Raw genomic sequence first — 27723 nt, forward strand, 5'->3', positions numbered from 1 at the left:
TCAGCTTCAGGGGGACCACTGGGGTTTGAGCTGCTTCACAGTAGATGTGTATGGGCTGATGATGGTGCTGGGGGCTGAAGGCCCAGTTTCTTTTTGTTGATGATTCAGGTGACCTGGACATTGTGGGACTGGGTAGGGGTAACTTGGATAGGATAAGGCAAAGTCCAGTCCCATGTTGCTGCTGTCAAAGGAGGAGCCACACGGGTGGGTCCACCAGGAAAGTCAGCCACTGCTGTCTTGGCTGGTGCCTGGAGTCTGGGTGCCAGTTGGGTCCCTCACCAAGGACCCTGGCTGCATATTTTCATCCCATCTCCTGAGCTCTTCATTTCAGGGCTGAGGCCTGGACCTACCAGTTTCTCTGCTCCTATCATTTTCCCTCCCTCTTGCCTCCCCTCATCATTTAAGTGGACTCCTCACTGTTTATTTTTAGGGATATGGAAGAAGGGTGGAAAGAAACCCTACTCTCTCTCAAGATGTTTCTTCTACATATTTCAATCTTTTCCAGACATCAAAGCTCGTCTTTCCCTTTTTCTCCCTATCCCATCCCTCCCTGGAGGCAGAGAGCATCCAACAGTCTGGCGGCTGGAGAGGAGTTGGGGGTGGGGTGGGAAGACAGAAGGGAGGGAAGAAATGGGTCATTATCTCAAAAATGTTTTCTCTTGCATTTTAGTTGTTGGCTTTGAGATCACTGCCCACTTGGTAGCTGAGCATGTAACTTGCATGCAACATGGTAAATGAGAATTGCTTGGGGTCCTGTCTTGCAACTAGGATATCGAGTGTCATGCAGGTTAGGATCAGTCTCTGCAGACCAGCATGGCATGGATTCCTCTAAATCCTTCAGTTTCCCCAAGGAACAGTGGGCAGTTGGCAGCAGACTCAGGCTCAGAACTCCCTGCCCTATGGTTACACAGACCGACTTAGCACCTTGAGCCTCTGGTCGCTTGGTTTTCCCTGCACTGTCTGCCCACTTTGGGGGAGGGATGAATCTTGGGGGAGTTTGTGTTATAAAGAGTGGGACCAGGTGTTCAGGAGGATTGCAGGAATGGGATGTAATGTGAGCCTCTTTTTCAGGCTCCTCTTTGTTCAGGTGACATCTTGGGGTGTTCAATTTTGTTGGCTTTTGCAGTGCACCAACTTAGGTTCCTTCTCTTGGGGCTGCCCATGGCATGGGCTACACAGGTGGGCTGTAGGCAGGAGACAAGAGTGTGAGCAGCAACTGGGAGAGGAGTTCACAGGACACAAGAGGACCTCTGAGGCAAGGGGTGAGGAGTGAAAACAGAGTTGCCCAAATCTGCCAAGCAGAGAGGAGGCCCGATGAAAGTCACAGAGTCTGATAATTTTCCACCTTCAGAACTTTTCATTTGAAGCATGAAATTGAATCAGGTGTTTAAAGATCCTGGAGAAACGAGCGAACAAATAGAAGAGCAGAGAAGGGAATCTGTGGGCAGGTGTGGCATCTGTATTGTTATTACAGTGAAGACAGATATTGAAACTGGCTTGAGATAGGGTTTGGAATTCTGCTATGTTGCCATGGGTAAACAGGCCCTGGGGGGAAAAATTGCTTTTCATTTCCTGAGATAGGAAGGGTCGGAACAGGGTGGGGGAGGAGGTGGTCATGAATCTCTGAAGACAGCAGTATCTGCATCCTCCTTAGCCAGGGAGATGTCAGGTTGTAACTAGATGGCAAATATTTCACCACAAAGAGAATCTGTCAGAGAGAGGGCACATCCTGGGTCAGGGGCCCCACGTGTCTGGTGCCGATGCTGTCAGGTCAGCCACCTGGCTTTCTTGAGCTCCTACTGTGTGCTCAGCTGGTACTATCCTGTCATAAATTCCAGGACATTCCCTTGTATTCTACATGAATACATCCTTGGAAAATGACCCAGTTATCTATTATACAGCTAACCACCACAAAACTTCATGACTTACCAATTAATTATCATTTTTTATGGTTTTGAGGGTTGATTGGGCTATGCCAGGTGGTTCTCACTAGGGATCTCTCCTCTGGTTGCATTCAGATGTCAGGTGGTCTGCAGTCATTTGCAGGCTTTGTTATAATTTAGATCTGAAATGTCCCTCAAGTGCTCATGTGTTGAAAGATTGGTCCCTAATGCAGCAATATTCAGAGGCTGGGCTTTTGGGAAGTGATAGGATCATCCTTGGATTAATACCTTGATGGATTCATGATTTATTTTTTTTTTATTTTTTTTTTAAAGTATTTATTTATTTTTTTAGTTCTCGGTGGACACAACATCTTTGATTGTATGTGGTGCTGAGGATCGAACCCGGGCCGCACGCATGACAGGCGAGCGCGCTACCGCTTGAGCCACATCCCCAGCCCTGGATTCATGATTTAAATGGACTCTTGGGACGTAATGGAAGCTATAGGAGCTGGGCCCTACTTGGAGGGAGTGGGTCCTTGAGGGCCTGCCTTTGGGGACCATATCTTGTCCCTAGTCCTTTCCTCTCTCTCTCTCTCTCTCTCTCTCTTTCTCTCTCTCTGCTTTCTGGCTTCCATGAGGTGAGTAGCTCTGCTCCAACACCCACTCCGCCATTGTTACCACTGTTGACCGGTGAAGAGTCCTTGCTTCCCCAATGTTGAAGAATAACACCAGGGAAGCACGCCGAGGCAAGGTCAGAGTGGAAAATTAGAAGTTTATTAAAGGACAGCAGAAAAGACTTCTCCCGGAGAAAGCAGGGGACCCAAGAGGTGGAATCCGTGGATGCAGTTGTTTCCCCTTTTTATAGTTCTTTCAGTGATGGAATGTAGGTGGGAAGGCCTGAGGGGTGGGACACAGGTGGGCCAAAGAAGTAAACTGGGTAGGAAGGACTTCATTAACATTTCTCTGGGATGGACTTTGGGCCTAGGGCTTTTCTGGGGACTTCATTAACATTCTGTGAGTTGTCCCTCGTTTCCCGGAATTCATTCTCAGCATGGCCTCCATTTTACATCTTACTCCATATTAGACCCGATTTACCTAACTACACTGACTACCTAATTTTAAATCTGGCTTCATTCCCCCCTCTAATTTTGGGAACTCCTTACTTCTGTAAGGAAAGGGGGTGAAGATCCTTCTGGCTTCTTCAGGCTGAAAAGGGATGATGTGGGGCAAGCAGTTTGGAGTCCCCTTTAAAAATCAGGTCTATCGAGTGGTCCATGATAGAAGTCCAATTGAGAAGTAATAGGCTGGAGGGCCATTTGAGTGATGGGTGGTCTATAAGAGAAACAAGAATTCATTAGTATTGGAACCAGATTGATGCAGCAATAAATGCCACAGCACAGGAATATGCCAATGAGTATGATGACAAAGACAAAGACTAACAATGTTTTCCACCAGGAAGTACCAGAGAACCAGGAGCTAAGATATTGTTTCCATGACAAAGTTGGTGAGGACATGGCTTTTATCTGAGCATGTAAATCTTTAAGGATATTTGTCACATTGTCAGAATTGTCAGGGATGTAAACACAACATTTAACTTTAATTTTAAAACTTTATCTTAAACATCCAGCAAATCAATTTCAACAGCCTTATATTAAGAGTACTGGGCTTTAATGTCTATCTCTCTATCCTGTAGGTGATAACTCATTATCTTAAATTAACCCAGGTTGTGAGTTCTTAAAGCAGTACCTCTGCAAAACATTAACAGGCAATCTTTAGACCATTTATAAGAAAACTACAAATTAAAATTAACAAGAGTAAAAACATATTTAGTTCATGTAATAGCTACCTTGAATTTTGGCAGAGTTATACATTATAATCCCCTGTTTGAGATCCTAGTAATCGTGACAAAAACCAACTTTTGGACACAACTTTAAATGTACTGAAATCTGGCCTACTTCTTTCATAGTCACTTTCACATGTAGTGAGATGGGACATAGAGCCTTATCTCAGGTAAGGCGGGGTTCTTCATAAGTCTTAAGTACTATAGTTCTGAAGCTGATCTTTGCTTTTTAGACATCATTTTATAAAGTCTACATAAATTGTTGTTCAAGTTCACATGAATATTAGCTAACACAATATAATATCACACCTAAAACATGAATTAAAGAAAAGCTAAAAGCTTTTAACCTTTTGTAGAAAAGTAGCAAAGTACTTTTGTGTTTTGCAATAAAACCTTTACACAGATTAGGCTCTCATTAACTTAAAAATACATTTAAATTGTATCTTAGTGTAAAAAGTAATATAGAACTACATATCTTATTGATAACAAGTTCAGTTATAGAACACAAACGATATAAATAAATCTCCAACATGTTTTTCTTTTAAGCCTAAAATTACCATACAACTTTAGAACACCAGCTTGATATAATGCTCTTTCTAAAGCTTCCACCTTACAGACTTGTATACCTGGAAGATATGAACACATTAATAGCATCACAATTACATTGATGTTTTTATATTAACCAAGTTTAGCTTTTTAAAGAAATAACATAGCACAATTCTCTAAAACAACAGTACTTGTTTAACCAGCTGTTTAAATGTGGTCTGAATTTGGGGAGGGGTGGAGAGATGGGGGAGGCAGCTCCATAGTCTTCTCTGGACAATTCCTCCCTCCTAGTCCATAGCCAGACTCCTGGCCTGTCCTCAAGGCACAGGGCATGCCTTCTTCCAGGGTAGGAAATGACCCAGCCCAGTCTCTAACTGGGGCACAAAGAAGCACCACCTGTTTACAGACAATGCCCAGTTTCCTTCAGGGGTATCATTCTACTGTGATAAATATGCACATTAACTTTAATATTATTATTTTGGTACTGGGGTTTAGCCCAGAGGCACTCAACCACTGACCCACATTCCTATCTCCATATATATGTATATATTTTATTTTGAGACAGGGTCTCACTAAATTGCTTAGGGCCTTGCTAAGTTGCTGAGTTTGGCTTTGGACTCACAATCCTTCTGCCTCAGACTCCCAAGCAGCTGGGATTATAGGTGTGCCCCACCACATCCAGTCACAACAGTCTTTTGATTGAACTCATTAACAGGACCTCTTTTCCATCAGAGGCAGCTAACCCATTTCCACCTTTGTGAGTCCAAGAGGACTCAGGAGGATGCTGCTTCCAGGGGAGCCAGTTTCAGTATTTCTCTAGAAAGAGACACTTGCAAATGGCCCATCTGAGGCCCAATGAGCCTTGGCTGGTACTGGTCAGTTGTCTGCTTGCTTTTGGTTTGATTCCTTGATCTTCCAGTGTTGCCCTTCAAGGACTGTGTTCCCCAGGCTCCTTGACTTTTGGCTTCCAGGTGAGTTTAACCAGTGGGGGATGGGCAGGTACTGGTAGAGGACTAGACTAGAAGGTGGCAGGAGGGGGAAAGTCAGTGTATTCCTTTCTCTCGGCTTCCTATGGTATCTTTGGTAGAAGCTGGTTCTCTTCATGGCTCCAGCTCACATCACATGAGCCTTTCTGTGGTTGTGCTTTCCACTGGATGGTCCTGGCTTCTTGGCTTTCCCATCACTGTGTAACTCTTCTATTAAATTCCTTCTGTTGGTCCCACCCAAAATATATAAGAATTGTAGTTGCTCTGGAGCTGAGGATTGAACCCAGGGGTACTCAACCATTGAGCCACATCCCCAGTCCTTTTTTGTATTTTATTTAGAGACAGGGTCTTGCTAAGTTGTTTAGGGCTTTGCTAAGTTGCTGAGGCTGGCTTTAAATTTGTGATCCTCTTGTCTTCTGAGACACTGGGATTACAGGCGTGCTCCACCATGCCCAACTGCTTTGTGTTCTTGTCAGCACTTGGTATTGCTGATAATTTTTAGTTTATCCACTCTAATAGGTACATGTGATTTTAATTCACAAGTCTCTAATGCCCCAAGATATTGAACATCTTTTAAAATGTTTTTATTTGCTGTTCATATAGCCTGTGTAAAAGTCCTGTAGAAAGATTTAAAAATATTTTCTCTCATTCTATTAACAGCATCTTTCACAGAGTAAAGGCCATTAATGTTAATGAAGGAAAATTAATAAATTCCCTCCTGTTGGAAAGGTCTAGAATGATGTTATGGGTCATTCTACCTTTTAGGTATCCAGGAAGCCCTGGAGATCAGGGAAGCTCTTGTGACACAGTTTTTCCAAGACTGGAGGCACAGTTCTAACCCAGAGTGGATTCCACAATATCAGCTACAGAGGAACCATGGGGTATTTATAGCAGCAATCATATCCTAGAGCATAGAGCAGACTGCAAAGGCAGCCTGGCCTGCTCCCACCAGGCCCATGTCACTAGCTCCTCAGACCAACTTACGAGGGAGGAAGAAGAGTTCAGGGGTGGAGGGTGGTGTGGCTGATGTGCCCACAGGGTGGGGTGAGGGTGCACTAGTGACTGTTTAATCTTTTTTTTTTTTAGCTGTAGATGGATACAGTATCTTAATTTTATTTATTTATTTTTATGTGGTGCTGAGGCTCGAACCCAGGGCCTCACATGTGCTAGGCAAGCGCTCTGCCACTGAGCCACAACCCTGGCCCCCGACTATTTACTCTTACGGGGCCCTTTCATGTGGTGTCTACTTTCACTGCTCACACCCCAGTCAAAGGCTGTGATTAAGAGTGGGTGTGTGGTTTAGGGAATAGTATAAATGTGTGTGTGTGAGGCTTAGGGGCTAATAAGGATGTAGAAGATGTGGGGCTTATCAGCCTACACACATGAATATGGGTTAGTTTCCTCTGTGAGGATGTGGGTCTTGTGTGGATGAACTTATGCCAGGCCCCCAAGATTACTTGGTCTCCCAGACAAAATCTTCTGGAGTCAAGAGCATGACATGGGTCCAGAATGGAGTGGGTGTTAGCTGAGCCTAAGAATAGGACACGTGGGAGATGAATCCAGGACGGGGCTGTGGGGACCCTCACCCTCCTTCATTGGATGCCCACCTACCTCCACCTATGTTAACTACTATAGGCTGCTCCTTCCATTGGGGCACAGAGCAGTAGCTGGTGATATGTCACTTACCATGTGACCATCAGGGGGGCTTTTCAGGCTCTGCCAGACTGTATTCTTCATTTTGGAAAAGTTGATCCTTTAGTTCTTCTTCAGCAGCAAGTAGAAGGTGGAACAAAGAAAGAAGGCAAAGGGTAAGAATCAGGAACACTCGACAGAACTCTGTGTCTGTGTGTGTGTGTGTGTGTGTGTGTGTGTGTGAGAGAGAGAGAGAGAGAGAGAGAGAGAGAGAGAGAGACTCACTCCATGTGTTGGCCTCCTGCCAGAGAGAGAGAGCTATTGCTCACCCTCCTGCCCTCCTACCTCCTCCCAGGTCCCTCTCTGTTTGGGAGCACAGCCTGGTTTTGAGCTTTTGCTTTTTTGTCTCACCTTCCGGTCACCAAGAAGGAAAATGAAAAAGAGCAGATAAGTTTACCCTCCAGCTTCTCTCTCCTGCAGGCTCACTGTGGGGACAGTATAGTCTCACTGGCCCTGGTGACTGGGGCTGGGGTTAAGGCTGGGCCACGTACTCAGTTCTCCTCTCCTCCCAGCTGGGTGCCTGTGTTCTGGTAATACCTCTGCTTCCATGAGCCCCCACCTCTGTCCTGGTCCTGGTAACCTTTCTAGTCTTTCTAGGTTTGAGGTTCTGCTTTGCTCTCTCTGATCACTGCCTGATGCCCAGATCCCCAGATCTAGCCTTCAGTTGCATTCTGGGATCTGAAGACAGATGTTCCTGTGGCTGCATGCCTGCTTGGATGTCAGAAAACCCCTCTGGAATTGCCCATTGCTGGGATCCACCTGCTGGCCAGAGATGCCCTGTTACCAAATGCTAGATGATCTGCTCCGCCCCTCCCCAGTGCTGACCGTCGCTGAGCTGCCACCTGTTGTCCGTTTCCACACCCTTGTACACTGCACTGTGCCTGTCACCCTGGATGGCTGCCCAGCAGCTGCAGAGGAGGCCGTCCTGCCAGCACCTTCCCCGGCTTGATGGGTGGTCTTGTCTGGCTCCTGGCCCTCCCAGCCTGCCTCATCTGTTGCACTTCCTGGGCCACATATGGTTGAATACAGAGCGGGGGTTACCCTGGAGGGGTTCATGGCACTCACCCCCAGAGAGATGGTCATATTCCCTCAGGACTATGAGGGAGGGCTAGGACCGGAATTCAATCATAAACTACCATAAAGCTAATGTTTACTAAGGACTTATGATGTGGCATGCTCAATGATTTACCAATATTACTTTATTTGTACTTCATAATTCCTCTCTAAGGTAAGTAGTATGATGTCTCCTTTTCACAGATGCAGAAACCAAGGATATCTAAGTGAATCTGTGTAGGTCCCCCTGCACCCAAGTTATGGAGCTAGGATTCAGATCTGGGGTGCTTGACTTCAGAGCTCAAACTCATAACCACTTGACCAAAGTAACTCCTCAGTGACCTCTGTTAAGGGGCCTGACAGCATTCTCTATTGTCTCCAATGCCTTCTTCCTGGTCTGAGAGAATCTGACTTTAGGAGAAGGCCATGGTCAAGGCTTTGGATAGTTCCCGCTTGCTTTAGAGAAGGCTGAAATAAGTCACTTCAGGTCACATTCATGAGGGTTTCCCAGAGCCACACATCTCCTTGTCCTCCCCAGATGTACCCAGGCTCTTCTTCCCTTCTGTTCATTTCCTTGGGGTCCTTAAAAGTTTTCAGAGATAGTCCCCCAGTTAAACAGAGTGCGAAATGGGGCTTGTGTGTATGTATGACCGAATCATTCATTGATGAGTCTATCTTCTTGGGAGGCTCAGAGACTGTATGAATGGAAAAGAGAAAGGAAAAGGTACCTTGGGGGTGGCAGTAATCATGGAGGGGATGATGGAGGTTTTCTAGGAGGAAGCCATGGTGCAGATCACCTTGGCATGGCTCTTTCCCAGAGAAGCCCTGGGTGAAGAAGGGGAAGAGTGAGAGCTGGGTTGGGGGGCACTTCAGTTTCCAACGGAATTATTTTATACTATGGATCCATGATGATGGGAGAGAAATGGTTGGGATGGTGGTTGGATGGGGCTGGAGGCTGGCAAGACTGAGCCAGTTCACTGTTTCATATTGAATCTGTGCTTTGAGATTTCTGCATCTTGCTTATTATTGGAAAAACAAGTTCTTGAGAAAGGTATCAAGGAGAATCTTCTTTTCTCCTACCAGCTCTCAATCATTGTTGAGTTTGGGATAAATGGCTCAGAAATGAGAGGGACATGTATTTTAAAATTCTAAAAGAAATCCAGCATGTGGGCTGTACCCAACTTAGTCAGACTCATCTTAAGTCCGTAGTCAATACATGTAGCTCTGCCCCTGGGCCTCTCTCCTCTGCAAGGTTCCTCCTGGCTGGCCTCCGTAGGGCTGGGCTGGGTAGGGAGCTGTTGCTCATCCCTCTTCTTCCCATGTCCATTTTTGTTTGGGAGCATGGACTAGATAAGAGCTTCTTGTTTTCAGTCCTGCTTCTTGGGCATCAAGAAGGACAAGGAAAAAAGAGAAGATATTTTTAACCTTCAGGATATTAAAACCCAAGAGAGCAGAAGGGAGTAGGACAAGAGATGGAGGGACATCCTTGTCCAGCAGTGGAGACAGTGGTGGCATAAGGCAATGTGTGACCAAGTACTTTTCTTCATAAGATATGGATTGGAGATAATTGCCTACTGTGTCTTTGGATGGCTTTGGACCAGGGTGGAAGAACTGTGCTCACACTGGGCTCAGCCATATGCCTCGACCTTCCCTTGGCAGCAAAAATCTGTTAGAGTTTGCAAGCTGTGAGGTGATCAGGAAACAGGGATATTGCTGTGAGTGGGTCAGGCTTTGTTGGGTTCCAAGGTTAGTCTTGGGGTCCTATCATGGCTCCAAGTGCCCAAAGTGTCATTTTCTGATAGTTAAAGAATTTGAAGGGAGAATCTGCCTTTGGTCTTGTCAAGGAGGAAAGTCTTTCAAAGACCAAGGTGAGAAAGAGACTGTGTAGTGAGAGTCCCTATCCCAGTGCCATGAGGGCTGGTGGAGCCCAGGCATGACCTCAGTTACACACATGCACCCCACATGGTGGACCATGTGTGCTGCTGCCTGGGCTCTGCAGGATTGGAGGGCCTCCCTCCATGCGTGGAATAGTGTGGATCTGCTGACTTGGCAATACAGGATGGGGGCTGGGCCACATCTGGAGGGGAGGGGGAAGGAGCCCCCAGTGGCTGGGCTGTGGAGGAGCTTGCCAGCCCCGCAGCCCTGCAGCCCTGAGCTCCCCCTTTCCTCCCTCCCAACCACAAGAGCAGTGTAATTCTCCTCACGTTAAAAGTAAACATCTGGCAGCATCTGCAAGTGCCCAAAATAAACTAAGAACTAATAGGAGGCATTTGTGACCACAGTGGGTCCTGCATGAAGAAAGAAAGGGTGGTTCACTGTGTAGGAGCCAAAGGGGCTACTTGGCTCAATTCATTCGTTTATTGATTGATGATTAGTTGATCGACCAATGTACAAGCTCCTAGAATACCCTGCTGATGCAATTTGCCATGGCCCCAGGGCAGCAGGGACATTACATTGACTTTGTGGGGCCAGATAGTGTACCAGGAGCTGAGAATGATGGTCCTTCCTGGGGTGTCAATGAGGATCAAATATCCAAGGACCCAAGAACAATGGGAAATCTGTGTGGCAAAGCCACCAGGATCACTGCGAGGAGAAGTGTTGTTTTATAGAAATGAAGGTTGTCTGGACTTCCTCATGAGAGATCAGAAGCAGATGCCAGCGTGGGAGCAGGTAGGATTCCTCAGTGGTCGTTGTGCAAAAGGTACTCCCAGGGACAAGAAGGGAGGGAGACCGAGAGAGCCGAGGCAGCAGAAGAGGGGGCCACTTCTTTTGTGTATGTGTGGGGTGGTGCTGGGATCAAACCCAGGGCCTTGAGTGTGCCAGACAAGCACTCTACCACTGAGCTACACTCTCAGCCTAAGGCAGTCACATCTACACATCAGTCTTCTGAAGCTGGTCACTGGGGCTGAGCAGGGCGACAGTGTTGGAAGACATGGTGATGAACACATTGAATGCTGAGGTCTGATTGACAACAATCTGGAAGCAGAGCCTGGGACTAGCTGGCACCATCTGACAACTGTAAAGGGGCTTAAGGATGAAATTGGGCATATTTGAACAGCATCAAATCCATTCCTCACAGCCACACTAAATGTAAGCGACAGACAGAGAAACAAATTAATACCAAAAATGTTGCCAGCTTTCATGTTCTGGCAGGACAAATGCTTCCAACTAAGGACAGATTCACAAGCCTTCACAATTCTGAGGGCTACCATGCTTCATCACTCTCATCAGGCAGGCTGCAGTGGTGCAGGGCTCGCTGCAAAGGAGGGAGCAGAGGAATACGGGCAAGGTTTTACTGCCTGGGTGCCGGGAAATCAGGCAGCTGGCTAGGACTTTAGAAATGGCCTTTGCCCTAGAGCCACAAACTGGCCGCCAGCTTGGTGAATTCAACTTGTAGGCATGTTCTGTTTGGTCCACAAATGTCCTTATTATTATTTTTTTTAATTTTGAATTTTTATTAGTAGCCCCAAATCTACAATGAGGAGAATCAGAAAAAGCTCCAATTCCCCTTCACTGAGCTCATGCTTGGGTTCCCCAGGTGGCCCCCGGAACTACTGATTCCTTCTGCTGCCCCATGAACTGAGGTCATGCCAGGTATCCACCAGCCCTCTTGGCACTGGGATAGGGACTCTTAATACAGAGTCCCTTTCTCACTTTGCTGTTTTTTATTTATTTATTTTTTTATTTTAATGTTTTAGAGAATTAGCGGGAATAACTTTCTGGAAATCCAACTGAAATGAAGGTTATATAACAAAGTAAAGTTTGGTCCCACTTTAGGTAAAAAGATGGAATCACTCCTTTAATACATTGAAACTATGCTCTAAGTAAAACCATTTTTATTAACCAAACATCACAACGTGCATGAACATTTTTGAAAAATGAAGAAAAAATATGAATTAGTTTGTCATCCTTGCAGAAGTATCTGTTCTGCATATTTCCATCCAGTCTTTTCCACTTTCATTTTTACATGCTGTGATTTGCATCCTGCTTTTTGCATTTAACCCCACAATTCTACATTTTCTCATATTGTATGATCCTCATGTTTTGTGATTCTAAATAATGTTGCAAGGGACATCTATGCGTATTTTAATCTCTCCACATCTTGAATTATTTGCCCAGAATGTGTTTTCAGAAGCAGTGTGAGGGCTACGGAAAGACTTGAGCTTGAAAGAGTTAATCTGCAAGTTCCTAACCCAAAAGTGCCCTGTAGAAATCTCTTCATCTCAGCAAATTGTTGGAGAGGCTATAGGAAAAAAAAAAAAAAGGCCATTTCAACATATGTGATAGGATTGTGGGTAATTAAAAAAAATCTTCAGCATGTGAAGTCCATTCCGGGAATAGCACTATCTTGAGACCCAAGTCAAATAGTACTAAATATGCTAAGCAGAGATCTATGTTTGAAGAAGAAACGTACTTGCTCTTAACAGCAAAATGCTGCATAGCTCTACAGTGGAGTCAGAAGACTCTACATAGCATCAAAGACCTGTTAAAAAAATACAGGAGGCCACTATACAAGACAAACTGTTTTCCTCAATTACAACAGCTCTGCGCCTTAAGTATAGTCGTCATTTCTTAGAATAATGGCTGCCTTTAAATTTTTTATTGATGGCAGAAAAAAATGACTAAACAAGACCAGAGCATTTAAAGGTAATTTATATCCTATATACAGCTTGGAGAGTGGTGTAAATAAGGTGGATGTCATAAAATGAAATCTGATACAGATAACCTCACTACTACCTTCTGCGTAAGTTCAGATGAATTCAGGGCCTTAAATCTCCAAGCAGTGGAAAGCAAAGCCTACTGTCTATTTTATTTTTATTTTGCCTCCTGTCTCCTCACCAATCTCTTAGGGCCAATAAAGAAGATCAATATCATGGACGGGCAATACAAAACAAGGGCCTTTTCTGGAGATCTGTACCTTGGTACCTGGCGCCGAGCAACAGAAGGCACCAGGGGTCTCTGGGAATCTGGGAAATGGCCCACCGTGTTTTTTTTTTTTTTTTTTTTCCTGTGACGCCAGGCAAGCCGACAGAACCTCTAAGGGCAGGATTATGAAGCACTTGAGCCAACTCCGCCTCCGGTGGAAGGCAAGCAGCCTGTCTTGCTAAGAAGAAATCATGCCTCCCTAATCTACTAGAGCTCTTTGAAGGGTCAAATAAGTGTATGGATAAGGGGGTAACAGTAGACACAATCTATTTACACTCTCAAGAATCCTCGGAAAGCTCCACACCAAAGCCTGTTAAGGAGGCTGAGTCACCATGGGAATGGGGAGAATGTCTGGTGACAAATAGGGAACCGGCTTAGAGATAAGAAGTAAAGAGTGAGGATAAACAAGTCTTTCCCTGGAGGAAAAAATGTTCACAGCAGGGCTTCTGCTGCAGGCGTTGATGCTTCTGGACCACCAGGCTCACTGATCCTTACTGATTGGAGATATGACTGTCAAACCCTTTTGCCTTCATAAGTCATGGGTGGAAATCAGCCTCATGGCCATTTAGTCATAGCTTATATATTGCCTTGTTGAATTTGTCTATCTTTGTAACAACTCTAGTGACATTGTGAGCTCCTGATGGGCAGGGGGCACATCTGATATTTTAGAATTTCTTATACCAACTAGTATCCAAGATTTCTTAGAATAATGGCTGCCTTTAAATTTTTTTATTGATGGCAGGAAAAAAATAATGACTGAACAAGACCAGAGCATTTAAAGGTAATTTATATCCTATATACAGCCTGGAGAGTGGTGTCCTCTTACAGGTCTCCATCAGTGTTCTCATTCTAGGGCCTGGTAATGGCTGCCACCTCTTCCCTTGGTTAGAGACGGTGAGCCCCAGGGGGCAGCACTGTTCCACACGTTCCCCTTTGTGTGCAACATTTGTCACTACTCATTGTGCTGCTGGAACCCTGGATAAGAGAGAGTGTGGGGGTGTCTTGTCACTGCATCTCAGGAGAGACATTCAGGAGCTGGGATGAAGGCAGAGGTGGGCAGGTGAGTGGATACAGGTGCATGGGGCAGGAGAACAAGGGACCATGATCCAGAAGAAAGGTGGATAAAAGGGCTTTGAATGGAATAGGGTGGGAGAATGAATCCCCCCTTCCCAGCCCCAACACAGCTGCCAGGGAGTCTCTGGTACGAGAGAGGTAATTTTAGGAAGGATGGTCCCCGTCCTTCACGTAGTTGCCCTGATATTACGCTCTCTCCATTTGGGTAGCAGGTAACAGTAGCAGTAGCTGTGTCACAGAGAGGTGAACAAGAAAAATAAAAGTCCTGCACAGTGGACCTCAAAGTGGTCTTTCAGGGTCAGGTTCTTTGGGGACACTCTCACACTTAGGGAATAACCGCAAGCAAGGTGAATCTGGTCTCCTTCAATTGCCTGTGTGGCTTCTCATCAAAGGCAGGGTATGCGCCTTGGAATCCCTCCCGGGGCAGCGGCAGGTGTGAGTGATATCACTGATAGTGCACTGACACTGATCTTCAGGGGTGTTGGGTGGAGGGGAGGGAACACAGGCTTCTGGATGCAGTTGCCTAGGCTTGGATCTTGGCTCTTTGCCTCTCTGGACCACCACCCATCTCACAGTTGCCATGAGGACTGAATGAGAAAGTGTACATAGAGCAGCCAGGCCTGGCTGGTAGCCAGGAGCAGCAAAGCCCCCTTTTCTAGCAAATGGAGTGAGTCTCCTCCAAGTCTCCTTTCCTGGTAATAGGAGCAGAAGGCAACCAAGTCTTACAAGCTCCAGGCTCCAGAAGCCACGGAGTGAAAGCAAGAAGCCGTTGTCATGGATGGGGGACGGGTGGGCACATTATCCAGAGGTCTCCTAATCCCATTTTCTGCTTTCATGTTAATCCTCTTCCTCCTTCTGTCTGCTACACACTCAACTCCCAGGGCACTGACCCGGAGAACTGGGCCACACCTCCTCTTGTCAAAGGCAGTGCTCCCTATTGGTGGTGGGGAGTGGGGGTGGGGGACAGACGGGGGTGGGGACAGTCGGGCTGTGCCTTGGTCCTCCCCAGCTGACTGGGCTGTTCTTCCAGGCCAGATCATGGATGAACATCGACCACTCAGCCCACTAATAATGACACAATGACAGTGTCAGCCAGTATTGCTGAGAACTTACCAGTTGCTGACACTGGCTAAGACCTTTATGTACATAATTTCATCCAATTCCCATAATGCTCCTGTGAAGCAGATATGATCAATTAAGATTTGCAGATAAGGAAACAGAGGCTCAGGGAAGTTGTCACAGCCAGATAACACTGAGAAAAAAAGCAGAATTGTTCAGGATTCCTGCCCAGCTTGGCCCGGCTCCAGAGCCTCATGGGGAACCACTAGACAACACTGCCCCTCTGTGTCCCTTCCTCTTTCTCCAATTCTGGAAAGGACCTGTCTTTCCCACCAATGCCCCTGGCTTCTCTCCTTTGGCACGTGCCTCCTAAACCTTCCCTCAAGTGAATATGTTTCTCCCATTCATATACCTGGGCGTTACTGCATTTCAGTGGAGTTGAAACAGCATAGGCTTGTAGAGGAGGTGGAAGGGGTATGGTTCTGGCTTCCTCAGGAAAGGAAACAAGATGCATCTAGGAACTGGAAGGTCTTCTGGGATACAGGTGGCTGTGCATGTCAATGGTCATCTGTGGGGAGGAAAGATTTTCCCTCAGGCATGCACCCACTATCCTCTTTCTTTCTGGGAACTCCATCACTTCTCCACTTCCATTTGCAAATGTTGTTCTCTCAACTCTGCAGGACTGAGCCTGGCCATTTATGTCCTCAGAAAGAGGTTCTGAGGCAAGGCTCATTCTCAGGGAGAAGGTGTCCACCATGCCCAAGATTTATGGGCAAATCTTTTCTTTTTGCCTTTTTGTTTTTTTGTACTAGTACCAACCCAAGGATGCTTAACCACTAAGCCACATTGTTAGCCCTTCGTTAATTTTTATTTTGAGACAGAGTCTCACTAAGTTACTTAGGGCCTCTCTAAGTTGTTGAGGCTAGCTTTGAACTTGTGATCCTCCGGCCTCAGCTTCCCAAGTTTCTGGGATTACAGGAGTGCCCAGTGGGACAAATCTTTCTAAAAAGACTTTATGCGTTTTGGGCCTCCATTTTAGCTTGTCACATGTTCAAAGTAAAGAGAGGTCTCTCTAACTCAAGAGTCCTCTGACTGCAGTTTTGCCCTTTAGAGGTTTTGAATTAGGGCTGGGTTTATATGCTTACTAAATCATTCTGCACCTGTGATGTGGGATTCAGCTTTCTGGTCTGTGAAAATGGAATAATTGCACCTCCCTAAGGCCAGAGTGTGGCTCTCTGTGGGTGTTATTTCCCTCTGCCCCTCTCAGTGGGCCTGTGTACCTGTCATCTGGAAACCTCTCAATTTCTGGAAGCAGTGCTGGGCACATCTTTAACCTTTTCTTTTCCTACTGAATCATGTGGATCCTGGGCTCTATGGGTCTCCCTGCTGATCATACCTAGGTCTTTGTGTTCCCCCTAGATTGAGATATCTCTCCTCAGGTTCTCATCAATTCCAGTACCTTCTCAGGCCCAGATCTGTGACGTGACCCCTCCTGCCCTCAGAGCCCCATAGGCTACGTGACAGTTGGAAAATAATGGAGGGTGATGCAAAATCCAATCCTGAATGACAGAGGGTGGGCCACCTGAGTTCAGCTGGGGATGGAAGTCTGGAGGCTGATGGAAGCCAAGGTCCTTTTCAGAGGCCTGAGGACTGAGGGTGGTGAGCTTGGGCAGGATTTGACTGGGGTAAGTCACGGTGTGAGATGCTGTGGCGACTCTGACTCTGCCCCTCTGCCCAGTTACAAGCCTGGACACCAGAAACTAGATACGGGGTTTGTGAACTGGGCATAGAGTTGGGGGGCACAGCAGTACCTGTGGTGAGGACTCCAGAGCTGATATTGGTTCCTCAATCACTTAGAACTACAGGAACATGTTGTACCTGAGAAATAACACCCACCATCTCTGCTGAGGAGAAAGTGGGTTCCGAGTTAGAGTTTGGTTGTTTGTTTTAAAGCCCACAAAGGTTTGAATGACCCTCCAGGCTTGGCTGGAAGTCTAATTGTGCCAGAGCTGGTTGGTTCCTTCCTTCTTGAACTTGTGGTGGCGAGTGGTGATAATGGCAAGGTCCAACCCTGTGCAGAACAAAGCTGATTTGCCTGGAGGTTGTCACAAATTCTTTCCTGGGCTATTTATCCATCAGTTAACTGAGTTGGCTAACATCCCACCATCGGGACCTCACTCCTTTTGGGTAGGGCTCTGTGCATGAAAAATTGGGATGAGTTAAAATGAGAACCTCCGTGAGAGAAAAGGCATTCCCATGTATTTTGTCAGGACATTGAGGTGGAGGGCCACGGCAGGAGGCAGGTACCACGGAAGTAGGGTCTGGAGACATTTGGCATCTTTTGAGGAGATTTCACTCCTCAAAAGCCATCATGCCCCATGACACACACATACCCCACAACACACACACCAAAGACACAATGAAGGACCAGAAAATCACAGCCCAAGAAACTGTGCCTTAGAAGAATTTTTGCCACGAAACATCATTTTATTAACTGATATTTATATTTATATATATATTTATTTATTTTTACAAAAATAAACAATTTAATAAACAAGAAGTACAAAAGCTTCTGGATATGCAAACTCCAGGAGGGGGGAGCCCGGTGTGGCTGCTTGAGGCTTTCACTGAAAGCAAATGAGGCAGAAAGGTCCCAGTCCCACCCCCACCCCAGGTCCTGGCTCAAACTGCAACCTGCTCCTTCACCCTAGTCTTGGCTCATATTGATGTGTGCACCTCTGCCCCTGACCCCTGGGCTGGCCTGGGAGTGTGCCCTGTCGGTATAGGATCACCTACATCCTGGAGCATCCCCACCCACTGCCAAGTTTCCTCTCTGGAGCTAAGCTGAGAGAACACTCTGTGACCCATTGTCCCCACGCAGCCCCCGCCTGCCGTGGCATGTGCAGCAATGGTGGCAGCGGCGGCAGCAGCAGCTAGGGCTTTGGCTACATTCTCACACTAGGAACACAGTGATGGGGCTGCCCACGGAGCTGTTCCAGTTCAGACTGGCCTGAGCCTTGCTCACAGCCCTGAGCGCTGGAATAGCAGTCGCCCCCGCAACCATTGATTCCTGGTCTGGGAGCCAGCAGTCTCAGACTTAGCCTTGTCAACTCACATTTTAACATTTTGCATTATTGCACGTTTGTCCTGGTCACATCGGTCTGTCTGGGATGTCATTCTTGTCTGCAGGGGTTACCAGGTGACATGCAGCCCTGCTAGTGCAAGTCACTTCCACCATAGGCAAGCCCAGCTGGAGAGGATCGTCAGTTGAGCCCTCAGACAGGTCAGCCAGGGGCCCTCACATATGTGGTCCTGTTGGGATCAGGGACCACTTGGTTCCATCCAGTCTTGAAAAAGACCAGCTTCCGACCTGGGGGGGTGAGATGTAAGAGGTCAGGCTGGTTCTTATCTTGGAGGCATGGCCACTCTCCTTGAAGTGCCTTGAAGACACTTATCTCTCCATTTTCTCAGCCTCCCCTCTGGTTTCTTATTCATTTATTTGCAGTGGGTATTAAGGGTGAAACCTAGGGCCTCACGCATGGTAGGCAAACACTCTACCACTGACCTACCTTCCCAGCACTCTTCATTTTTTAAAAAATTTTGATTTATAATTAATTTATAAATTAATTTTAATTTTTAGTCCTCCTGTCTCAGCCTCCCACATGGCTTTGAGTTCCCACATGTGCCAACATACCCGAACTGCCCATCAGATTTCTGAAGAGATCCCCTCACATGTGTCAACCTGCTCCAGAGAAGAACCACCACCTTCCTTGGAGTGTTCTCTCCCTCTTGCTCACCTGTCCAGGTGGTCTGGTTAGTGACCACAAAGGCATGGCACTGGGCATGGCTCTCACAGACATCCACAGCCTCTGCTAGGTTGAACACAGACAGGAGGCAGCTGCCGTGGTGGTAGGATGGCCAGCACCGGTAGTCCTCCTGGGGGATGGTGCTGTCTGGGATGCGCTGGTATTCTATGGGGTGGGGATGAAGCAAACATGAGACGTGGGCTGACCATTCAATGAAGATCAAGTGCAGGCTTGGTTTTGGAGAGATACACAGCTCTCAAATCTGAGGGCACAGAACTGGTTCAACAAGATAAGAGGACACAGATGTGGCCCAGACACACAGAGCTACTGGCTGTCCAACCTGGCTGCCGAGGCCAGGGCATTTTAGACATTTAGAGCAAAATTCTCAAACAGCAATAAGCATGTGAATCCCTGGGCAATCTTGTTAAAATGCAGCTTCTGATTCAGGAGGTGTGGGCGGGACCTAGAGTCTGCATTTCTAACCAGCTTCCTGTGTTGCTAGTGTGCAGGCCTCACTTGGCTGCAGAAGGTCAGAGCACCCCTCAGTTGAACTTTCTCCTGGCTTTGGGGACAGAGGTCAGGCAAACTCCTCAGACAGGCCTAGAGGAACAGTCAGGGAGTTCTGAGGTTAAGAGGCATGGGAATGGATGCAAACATGTCCATGGCTAGAGCAGGGAAGGGAGCTGAGATCTCCCCGGATGCAGAAAGAACTACAGAGGCTCTGAAAACACCTCCCAATCAGAAAGCAGCTCAGCCTCAGGTCTCTTGCTCACCCCATCTTTCCTGCTGCCCGGGAGCCCCAGTTCTGGACTGATCATCCAGAAGCTCTGGGCCTCTGGCCATCCCACCCTCCGGCCTCCTTCTCCTGCCAGGGACTAGACCAAAGTCCAGGGCTGGCTGTGATTTATGGCCCCATAAACGGAGTCCTCAGGGACAGAGCCAGCCATTGTTCACCTCGTTAAACTTTATTTACAGGGCTAACGAGGGCTCCCCCACCCCTAAGACTGGCCAGAGCTCCTTGAATACAGAGGCTGCCCACCCCTTGCCCCCCTGCCAACCACAGCTAAACCCAAGGACTTCCGCAGGGGGACCACAGCCTGTAACCGGTGGCTAGAATTCTCCCAAGCCCTGGGAGAGAGCAAGCTTCTTGTCTGGTTTCAGTGTGGGGTCCCCCTCCACCTCCAGCTGTCCCCCTAGCCCTGGGAGTGCAGAGGAAGGAAAGAGAAGCAAACACATATTGTGTTCCAGCTGTGTAATAGGAACTGTGCTAATTACTTTTACACACCTCACCTGCCATCTAATCCCCATAAGAATTTTGTGAGGTGAGTAATACAGAACCCAATTCATAGATGAGGAAAGTGAAGGTCCAGGGCTAACGCACACAGTCAGTACCCAGGTGGGGGGCTTAAAGCTATTCAGAGGGCGGTGTTGGCACCCCTGCCCCTGCCCCAGTTCCAAGCAGAATGGCAGTATTCTTGCTCAGCATGAGACAGGACCTCAAAGTAAAGGCTCAACAGTCTGTCACTCCAACTGAGCGCTCAGGATGGCCTTGGAGACAAGGGTCTCCAGAGGAAGGGTGAGCCACTTAGCCCAATTGGGGGGTCACTTACCCTCCTACCTGCTCCTCACCTACCCACCCAGCACCCGGATCCCTGCTGGGCCACTCACCAGCACTACTGCTTGTGGTAGAGTTCTGCAGATACTGGCCACTCCGGTAGAGGTTCAGCACTGTCTCTAGCTGGGCCAGGGTCTCGTCCACTCCCCAGGTGAGCTCTCCTGCAGAATGCAGAGTGGCTATAACAGGGTGCCTGGGTTCCTACTTCTTTCCACAGTAGGCAGCCAGCCATGGCCCACCTCCCTCTAGGGCCTGGACCCTGTAGGTGGGCTTGGGAGGGTCTTTGCCTCAGAATACTGCCCTAAGAGATAGTGGGTCCTGGATCCTATGCTACCCTGTGTCATTCTTATTCCCCACTGGGGGAGGGGTGGGTGATAAGGCAGATGGGCCCTGAGCCTTACCTGTGGCATTGACAATGATGTCCAGCAGAGGCCGTAGTGAGGGCGGGGCACTGTGGGGCAGGAGGTATGTGAAGAAAAACCTGTGTAGAGAGAAACTAGGGGCTCAGGGCTCCAGCCTTTGGAGACACATCCTTCCTTTACCCCAAGCTGGGACAGAACCCAATGTGGCTGGGGAATCTGATCCCTTTGTGGCCTGGTGACTAGACATACCTTGAGTATATACCAGGGAGTCTACTCTTTGGGAAGAGGCCTGGGCACAGATATGACCACATCTAACTTCAGACCCAAATGAGACCAGAGGTGTGTTTCCCCATTCTTTCCACCTTCCAGCCCACATCACCCCTGACTGAGCCCCAGCATCAGAGCAGTCCAGTCCAGGGGAGGCCAGGGTTGGGGCTTTAGCCATGAAGAACTCTGCAGAGGTCAGAAGCCATGGTAGGGGAAGGGGAAATGCCAGTTCTAGCCCCTGAGTCTGACATTATTTTTAGAAGCCTCCAGCTGCTACCCTCCAACCCAGATTCTCCTTGGACCTGTCTATTTTTAGTTCTTACCATCAGAAGCCTGAGCATTCCCTCTTGACTGGGCAGAGGCTTTCCCCGCCCCTGTGACTCCATTGGTCAGGGTGGAGCCTTCCTCCCTAGCTGGCCTCCTGGACCCCATGCTGGCTCTGGCTCCCTCCTTGACTTCCTTCCCTGGTGGGAACTCCTGAGTCGGGGTGGAGGGTACCTGTAGGCATTGTAGAGGTTCCGCTTCTCATTCATGCCATCACACCAGCCCTGGGCAGAGCAGGGCAGGGTGAAGTTCCTGGCTGGAAACTCCAATATGCAGTCAGCACTGCTTGCACATGGTGTCTCCTCCACACGGGCATCATCCAGGTCTGTCACCTTCAGCTCCCCGTCCACCAACACGAATTGCCGAGGGCGGAAGTCCAGCAGGGTGACTGAGCCCAGCGGAGAGTGGGCCAGGTGGTGGAGGAGGCGGCCAAGGCTGAGGCAGATCTGAAGGGCAGACACAGGCTGAACAGGGCCTGCTGGACACTGGGCTCCTTCCTCTGAACTGAGCTTGGGGTTGGCCTTTCTCTTCTCTGGGCCCCAGGGACCTTCAAGGGGAGGCCAGTGATTTTATTAACCCTTGGCTAGCCTGACCCTGCAGGCAGGGGAGTCTAAGGATAAGGAATCTCTTCCCTAAAGCTGCATCTTGAGTATGTATGGGAGCAGAGGGAGGTCAGGATGACCTTAGTTGTTTATGGTACCAGGAAACTGGCCCTTTTATAGTGGCTATGTGTGTGTGCATACATGCGCCTGCACATGTCTGGAGGGATGAAGCAGTGAGAACTGACAATGTCGGGATCCTCTATGTCTTGCTTCTTAACCCTTTGGCAGATGGCTGAGTCAGCTTCCTTCCCTCTCTCTCCTTGGGCTGAGGAGGAGTCAAAGCTGCTCTGGAAGCCTGGCCTTCTAAGGGAGAATCATCCCAGCAAGAAACCCTGGGCAGAGCTCCACTCCCTGCTCACTCGGAATCGATCCTCCCAGGAAGTCTGCAGCAGCTGGATCATTTCCACAGGGGCGCCCAGCTCCGTGATGGTGGTCAGGGTATCTGGGATGTCCTCGCTGTCCTGGTAGCAGTAGCCATACAGCTGGGGAAAACCCAGGGCAGGTCATTAGGTCACAGGATGGGGGAGGGACAGAGAAGGACTGGACTGTCAGATGCCCCCTCCCTCTGGCCTGAGGCCATTCCTAGGCCTTTGCTACAGCTCAGGCCAGAGGAGAATAGCAGCATTGCCTGGGAGGTCTGCCCCCTCTTCCTGCTGCTGGCAGTTCCTACTGACTGACTACACCAGCTTCTCACCTCTTGCCACTCAGGGTGATGGGCAGGTCTGGCCACCACATGTTAACCAGGTGCCAGGCACCATGCTAAATGCACTACATGCAGAATTCAATATATTATAAATAACCCTGAAGGGCACAGTGGGTACTGTTATTACTGTCTCCAATTTCAGGTGGGAAACCTACTCAGAGAGGTTAAGTTGCTTGCATAAGGTCACACTGCTAATAAACACAGGAGGTAGGATTCAATTATACCACTCGGATTCCACAAACTGCTTCTTTCCAAGAATACCATTTGCTAATACACAACCCAGCAAATGATTACCATCCTTTCTCCCCAACTCCAATCCTAGTCTGTTCCTTACCATTCCTACTTTCTTGCAGCTGCTTCTTCTTTTTTTTCTTTGTAGGGTTTTGTGGGAGAAAAAGCAAAGAGGCTCATCCCTGGGTGCTCTTGGCATATGCAGGTGGGTGACATGTGTCAAGGGGGTTGTAGTGAGGGATGGTTCTCAGGGAAGATCAATTTCTTGGGGGCATGGTTATAAGGAGCTGCCCACATCATATCATCTGGGGGAGAGGCTTGCTACCACCCAGCTGATCAGGGGAAGCACAGCCTGACTTTGCCACTAACACCTACACCAGCGTCCACAGGGAGCCCTGCTTCTCTGAGCCTCTCCCAGCACACCCCACAGTAGTAGGGGCTCAGAATGGGCTCTCAACAACCAGCACCCTGTGGGGTACGGACACAAAAGCTGAGTTGTCCAGGCCAGACTAGGGAGAGGGGAGAGCTACGGTGGTAAGAGTCCGTGGCCTAATGTTCCTGCACATTGTCACTAGTCATGCCATCATTCACACCCTTCCCAGCCCCCTCTGTGCCCCCTTTCCTCCCCAGAGGTGCCCTTCCAGCTCCCCTTCCCCAGAGTCAGCTGCCCCAACTCTGCTGGAATCACAGAAGGTGCACCTCAGTGTTAGGCCATCAGATCACTTGGGTGGTGGGTGGGTTGGGATGGGGTATTAAGGGCAGTTCCAGGCATCCTCTTTTTCTCTCCCCTTTCACCCTCCCATCAGCCCAGGGAGGCTTCAGACCCTGGTGAGGTAGGGGGAAGGTAAGGGGAGCAGCTTTGGGGCCTGGTTCTCATTTTCTTGCCCAGAGTCTGAGCCTTTGTGGGAAACTTCTGAAGGTTATTAAACACCCGGAGGTCGTTAAATGCGCTGTTAACGAGGTATTAATCAACACCCCTCAGAAAAAAATAAAAAGACACCATTAACCCCCCCCCAGGAAGCGTGAGGCTGAGCATTTCAGTCACATCTTTTGTTCTATTTGAGAGAAGAAATAATATACTCTAGCATGGCCAGAATCTGGGCCCAAGCAGGCTTAGGGTCCATCTGAAGCCTGAAGTTCCCAGGATGACAGAGTTGAGGGGGAGGTAGAGCCTTGTGCCCTCTGACCCTGGGCTGCAGAGGCATCTATCACATGAGGAAGCGTGTGTGAGAGATGGCGGGGGAGGGGGGCGAAGAGAGAGGAGAGAGGGCGTTTGTGTGTTGGGATGGGGAGGTGTCACACAGACAGAGAAAGATCCTGGAGTGCACATTGGGAGTTGCACAGCGGGCCCTTCTATTAGAGCTGACAGCACCAACTAAGGCTGCTGAGAGCTGGGGGCCTCGGGAGCCTGAGTGACTGGTTACGCTAGAAGCCTTCCCTCTGGTTTCTCCCCACTTCAGCAAACAAACGGGTTTGAAATTTTGAAATGATTAAAATGTATTAAAACAACACGGTTTCTGGTTCCTTCTGGTTCCCGGCACACCTCAACCAAAGCCCCTGGAGCAGGAAGACCCCCACCACAGACTTCCCTGGCTGCAGAGGTGGCATAGCTGAGGAAGCCAGAGGGACACTGGCCTGGGAGTTCAGGGGATAAGCAGGGCAGACTCAACCCAAAAACGCACTAGGGGACCCTACTTTTTACTTTTCCCTGGGGTCCTAGCTACCTTAGTAACTCTTGTGCCTAAGTTCAGCTGACTCCAGGCTCTGACCCTGTGAGAGTCACTCAGCCAACCCAGACAGGCCCAGCCTTGATGACGGAATGGGAGAAAACTGTCCAGTTGTAATTTGTTGTTGTTGTTGTTTTCCTCTGTGGCACCTTCAGCACCAGGGCCTGACATACACAGAGCGACCATTCTGTGGTTGGTGTTCTGTGGGCCTAGCTGGAGGCTTGTCAGAAAGTTTGAAGAGGTCAGTGAGGGAGAAGTTCTCAGAGATGTAGGAAGACACACCAAAAGCAAACCTGTCCTAAGAGAGGGGGGGTCTTAAGTCAATTAACTAACATTTAAAGTTCGGCTAAGTAATTCAAGACCTCTCCACCCTCTCAGAATCTGGCTGACACCCCAGGATTTCCAGAAAGTTCTCAAGAGCCCCCAGGAAGTGAAGAGAACAAGATCCTCCCAGTTAGAATGGCCACGTAACCAGTCACTCACTCCCTGGCGCTCTAGACACAGTGTTAGCCAGGCAGCCAGGCATAACTGCACACAACTGTGGGCTCTGCCCGACATGTGACCAGTGCAGAGCCCAGGACCCCGTCACAGTGTCTGGTCAGGGTGGTGGTGTCCAGGGGGGAGACTGGGAGCTAGCAGGAATATAGGGAGCTTTCTTACCTATCCTATTTCAGGGCCGAGGGTCCCATTTCACAGGGAAAGAAGGGACTCTTGGTCTTTGGTCAGTTCTACTGGGTGCAGAAAGGTGAATCTGAGTGGGTCAGGTGGTGGGAGTCATGGGTGACATTCACTGCTGGGGGGAGTGCATACACCCTATGATCACTGGGCTAGAGCAGTTAGGGATTCCCCTCAGTCTGCTCAGACATGTGCAGCAGGAACAGTTTGTCTCATCCTAAGCAGACTTAAGGACTGAGACCTGGGAGAGAGGAAGCAGGGTATGTTAGAGCATTGAGGGATTGTGCACTTACTTTAAGCTCTGCTTGGAGGAGATAAGGCGGGGGTCTCATCTCTCCTGCCTGTCCCCCAGTGAACAGAAGAGGCAGATTCTCACTGATTCTGAGCCTCTGGCCCTCAGTCTGTTCACTTGCCTAAGATCCTAAGGCTTCCCAGTGGTTCAAGTGGACCCACTTTAAGCCCCAGGGTTCAGGGTCACTTCTGGGAAAGGCTGTACATTTTCTGGTCAACTCCCTCACTCCCTTCCAGTGATTTCTGGCTGAGTGTGTGGGACTCTATGGGAATCAAGCCTGCCACACAGTCTCTTTCCAGCCCTTCCCACCTCCATTGCAGTCCCACCCCATCTTTAAAGTCAGACAAATCACTGGGAGTTGAAAGAACTGGGGTTCATATTCCATCAATATGGGAGACTCTACCACGCATCTGGGAGCTGTCTCAGCCAGGGATGTTCGGTGTCTTGGCTTGGGATTATTTTGGCTTGAGGTGATATCCTGATGTTCAATACTCTAGCTCCAGCCAGACGCACGGTCCTAAATTCGTAGCACTGCCCCATTCTTAGAGTTCCGGGGCTCTCTGTCCTGGCCCCTGTCGTTAAGGGATGTGTATAAGCTGAGAAACCCAGAAATCGCTGAGTAAAGAGAAGAGGCAGGGTGGTGCAATAGGAAGGGCCCTAGTGCTGGTTCTGTACCTAGCTTAACATGGGCACCATTGGTGCCCCATTTCTTTTTCTGTAAGACCAAGACGTTCTTTTCCAGCCTGAGTGACCAGGGCCTGGGCGCTCCAAGCCAGCCCCCTCACCCCCGCGCTCCACCCTCGTACCTGCAGCACGTTGGGGTGCCGCAGCCGCTCCAGCAGCACCATCTCCTTGAGCAGTTTGTGGGCCGCCAGCCGATAGCAGCCCCTCCGCGCCCCGAACTCGCGCACACAGCTGCCCAGATCGTGGCCGCTGAAGTCCACCGCTTTGAGCGCCACCGCGGCCCCGCCGGGCAGGCGGACGCGGTACACTGCCTTAGTGTAGCCTGAGCCCACGTACTGCGCGCCAGACACGTTGCGGAGCGCGGCGCAGCCCAGGCGCGGGCCCGGGCCGGGAGCCGGGGGCCAGCCCGGGGCGCCGTCGGGCACGGGCCGGGCCCGCGGGGGCCGGGGACGCTGCAGGCCCAGCCCGCCCGGAGCCAGGTCCATCAGGCGCCGCCGTTCGGGCCGGCCAGCCCCGGGCCCAGGACCCCCGCGGGAATAGCGCTGCACCTCCTCGTAGCGCGCCCGGATCTGCCGGGCCAGCTCTCCACGGCCCCCGCGACGTCCCGGGCCCGGGGCCGGCGAGGGCCCCGGGGACTGGCCTGGCCGCGGAGGCTCCGAGCCCGGTGCGAAGAGCACGTTGAGAACGGAGCCCAGCAGGAAGGAGGCGCAGAAACCCGCGGCCACGGCAGCCCGCCGGCGCCGCATCGCTCCCCTCCCCCCGGCCGGCCGGCCCCGCGCGGCTCCCCGGCCCCGGCCCCGGCCCCGGGCGGCTCAGGCTCGGAGGCGGCTTCGCTCTGAGCCCCGGCGGCCCCCTGCCCAGCCCGCGCGCATGGCCCCGGCAGCCCCGACCCCGGCCCCTCGCAGGAGGCACATCGGCCTGACACTTGCCTCCCTCCCGCCCTGCCCCCGCCGCTTATAAGGCCCGGAGCCGCCCCCGCCCCCGCCCCTCCGCCTCCCGCTCCCGGCGCGAGCCCGTCTTCGGCACCGCCCCCTCCGGCCGCCCGGGCCGGCCTTCCCTGCTGACTGACAGCGGGACCTCCTCCCGCGGCCGTCCGGGCCTGGGAAGCGGCGCGGAGGCGGCTCCGGCCCTGCCCAGCCCGCGGCCCCCAGAGCTCAGGCCGGGAAGCGCGAGAGGGGGCGGTGGCGATCCCGCGGCTCGCTGGGGCTCTGGTCCAAAGCGAGGGAGGATAACGGGGCAGGGAGGCCGGATAACGGGACAGGGAGGCCGATGACGGAGCTGGCCCCGCAGAGTGGGTGGGTGGGTGGGTGGGGGAGGTAAAGGGGCGAGGCTGGCGAGTAACGGGTTCCAGAGGGGATGAGCAGCTGGGGCCCGGG

The 27723-nt window shown here is 49.9% G+C and overlaps 1 protein-coding gene across 1 annotated transcript; it reads right to left on the reverse strand.

Moving 5' to 3' along the window:
• Positions 1-17525: 17525 nt before the first annotated feature.
• Positions 17526-27110, reverse strand: Pkdcc (protein kinase domain containing, cytoplasmic). The gene is made up of 7 exons (XM_046425295.2): positions 26470-27110; positions 22395-22517; positions 21608-21879; positions 20882-20961; positions 20534-20641; positions 18857-19030; positions 17526-18429 (listed from the first exon to the last, which is right to left on the reverse strand). Exons 1-7 carry the CDS (start codon positions 27091-27093, stop codon positions 18344-18346), a joined length of 1467 nt encoding a protein of 488 aa, XP_046281251.1. The 5' UTR covers positions 27094-27110; the 3' UTR covers positions 17526-18343.
• Between the last annotated feature and the right edge of the window lie 613 nt (positions 27111-27723).

This window comes from Marmota monax, unplaced genomic scaffold, assembly GCF_021218885.2.
Source record: "Marmota monax isolate L192 unplaced genomic scaffold, Marmota_monax_Labrador192_F-V1.1 WCK01_AAM20220418_F8-fsc00015, whole genome shotgun sequence".
NCBI classification, from domain to species: domain Eukaryota; kingdom Metazoa; phylum Chordata; class Mammalia; order Rodentia; family Sciuridae; genus Marmota; species Marmota monax.

Coding starts and splice junctions, on each gene's coding strand:
- Pkdcc (XM_046425295.2), bottom strand. CDS start 27,093: ATGCGGCGCCGGCGGGCTGCCGTGGCCGCGGGTTTCTGCGCCTCCTTC. Junction 20,962..21,607: donor AACCTCTACAATGCCTACAG/GTACCCTCCACC, acceptor CTCTCTACACAG/GTTTTTCTTCACATACCTCC. Junction 20,642..20,881: donor CATCATTGTCAATGCCACAG/GTAAGGCTCAGG, acceptor TGCATTCTGCAG/GAGAGCTCACCTGGGGAGTG.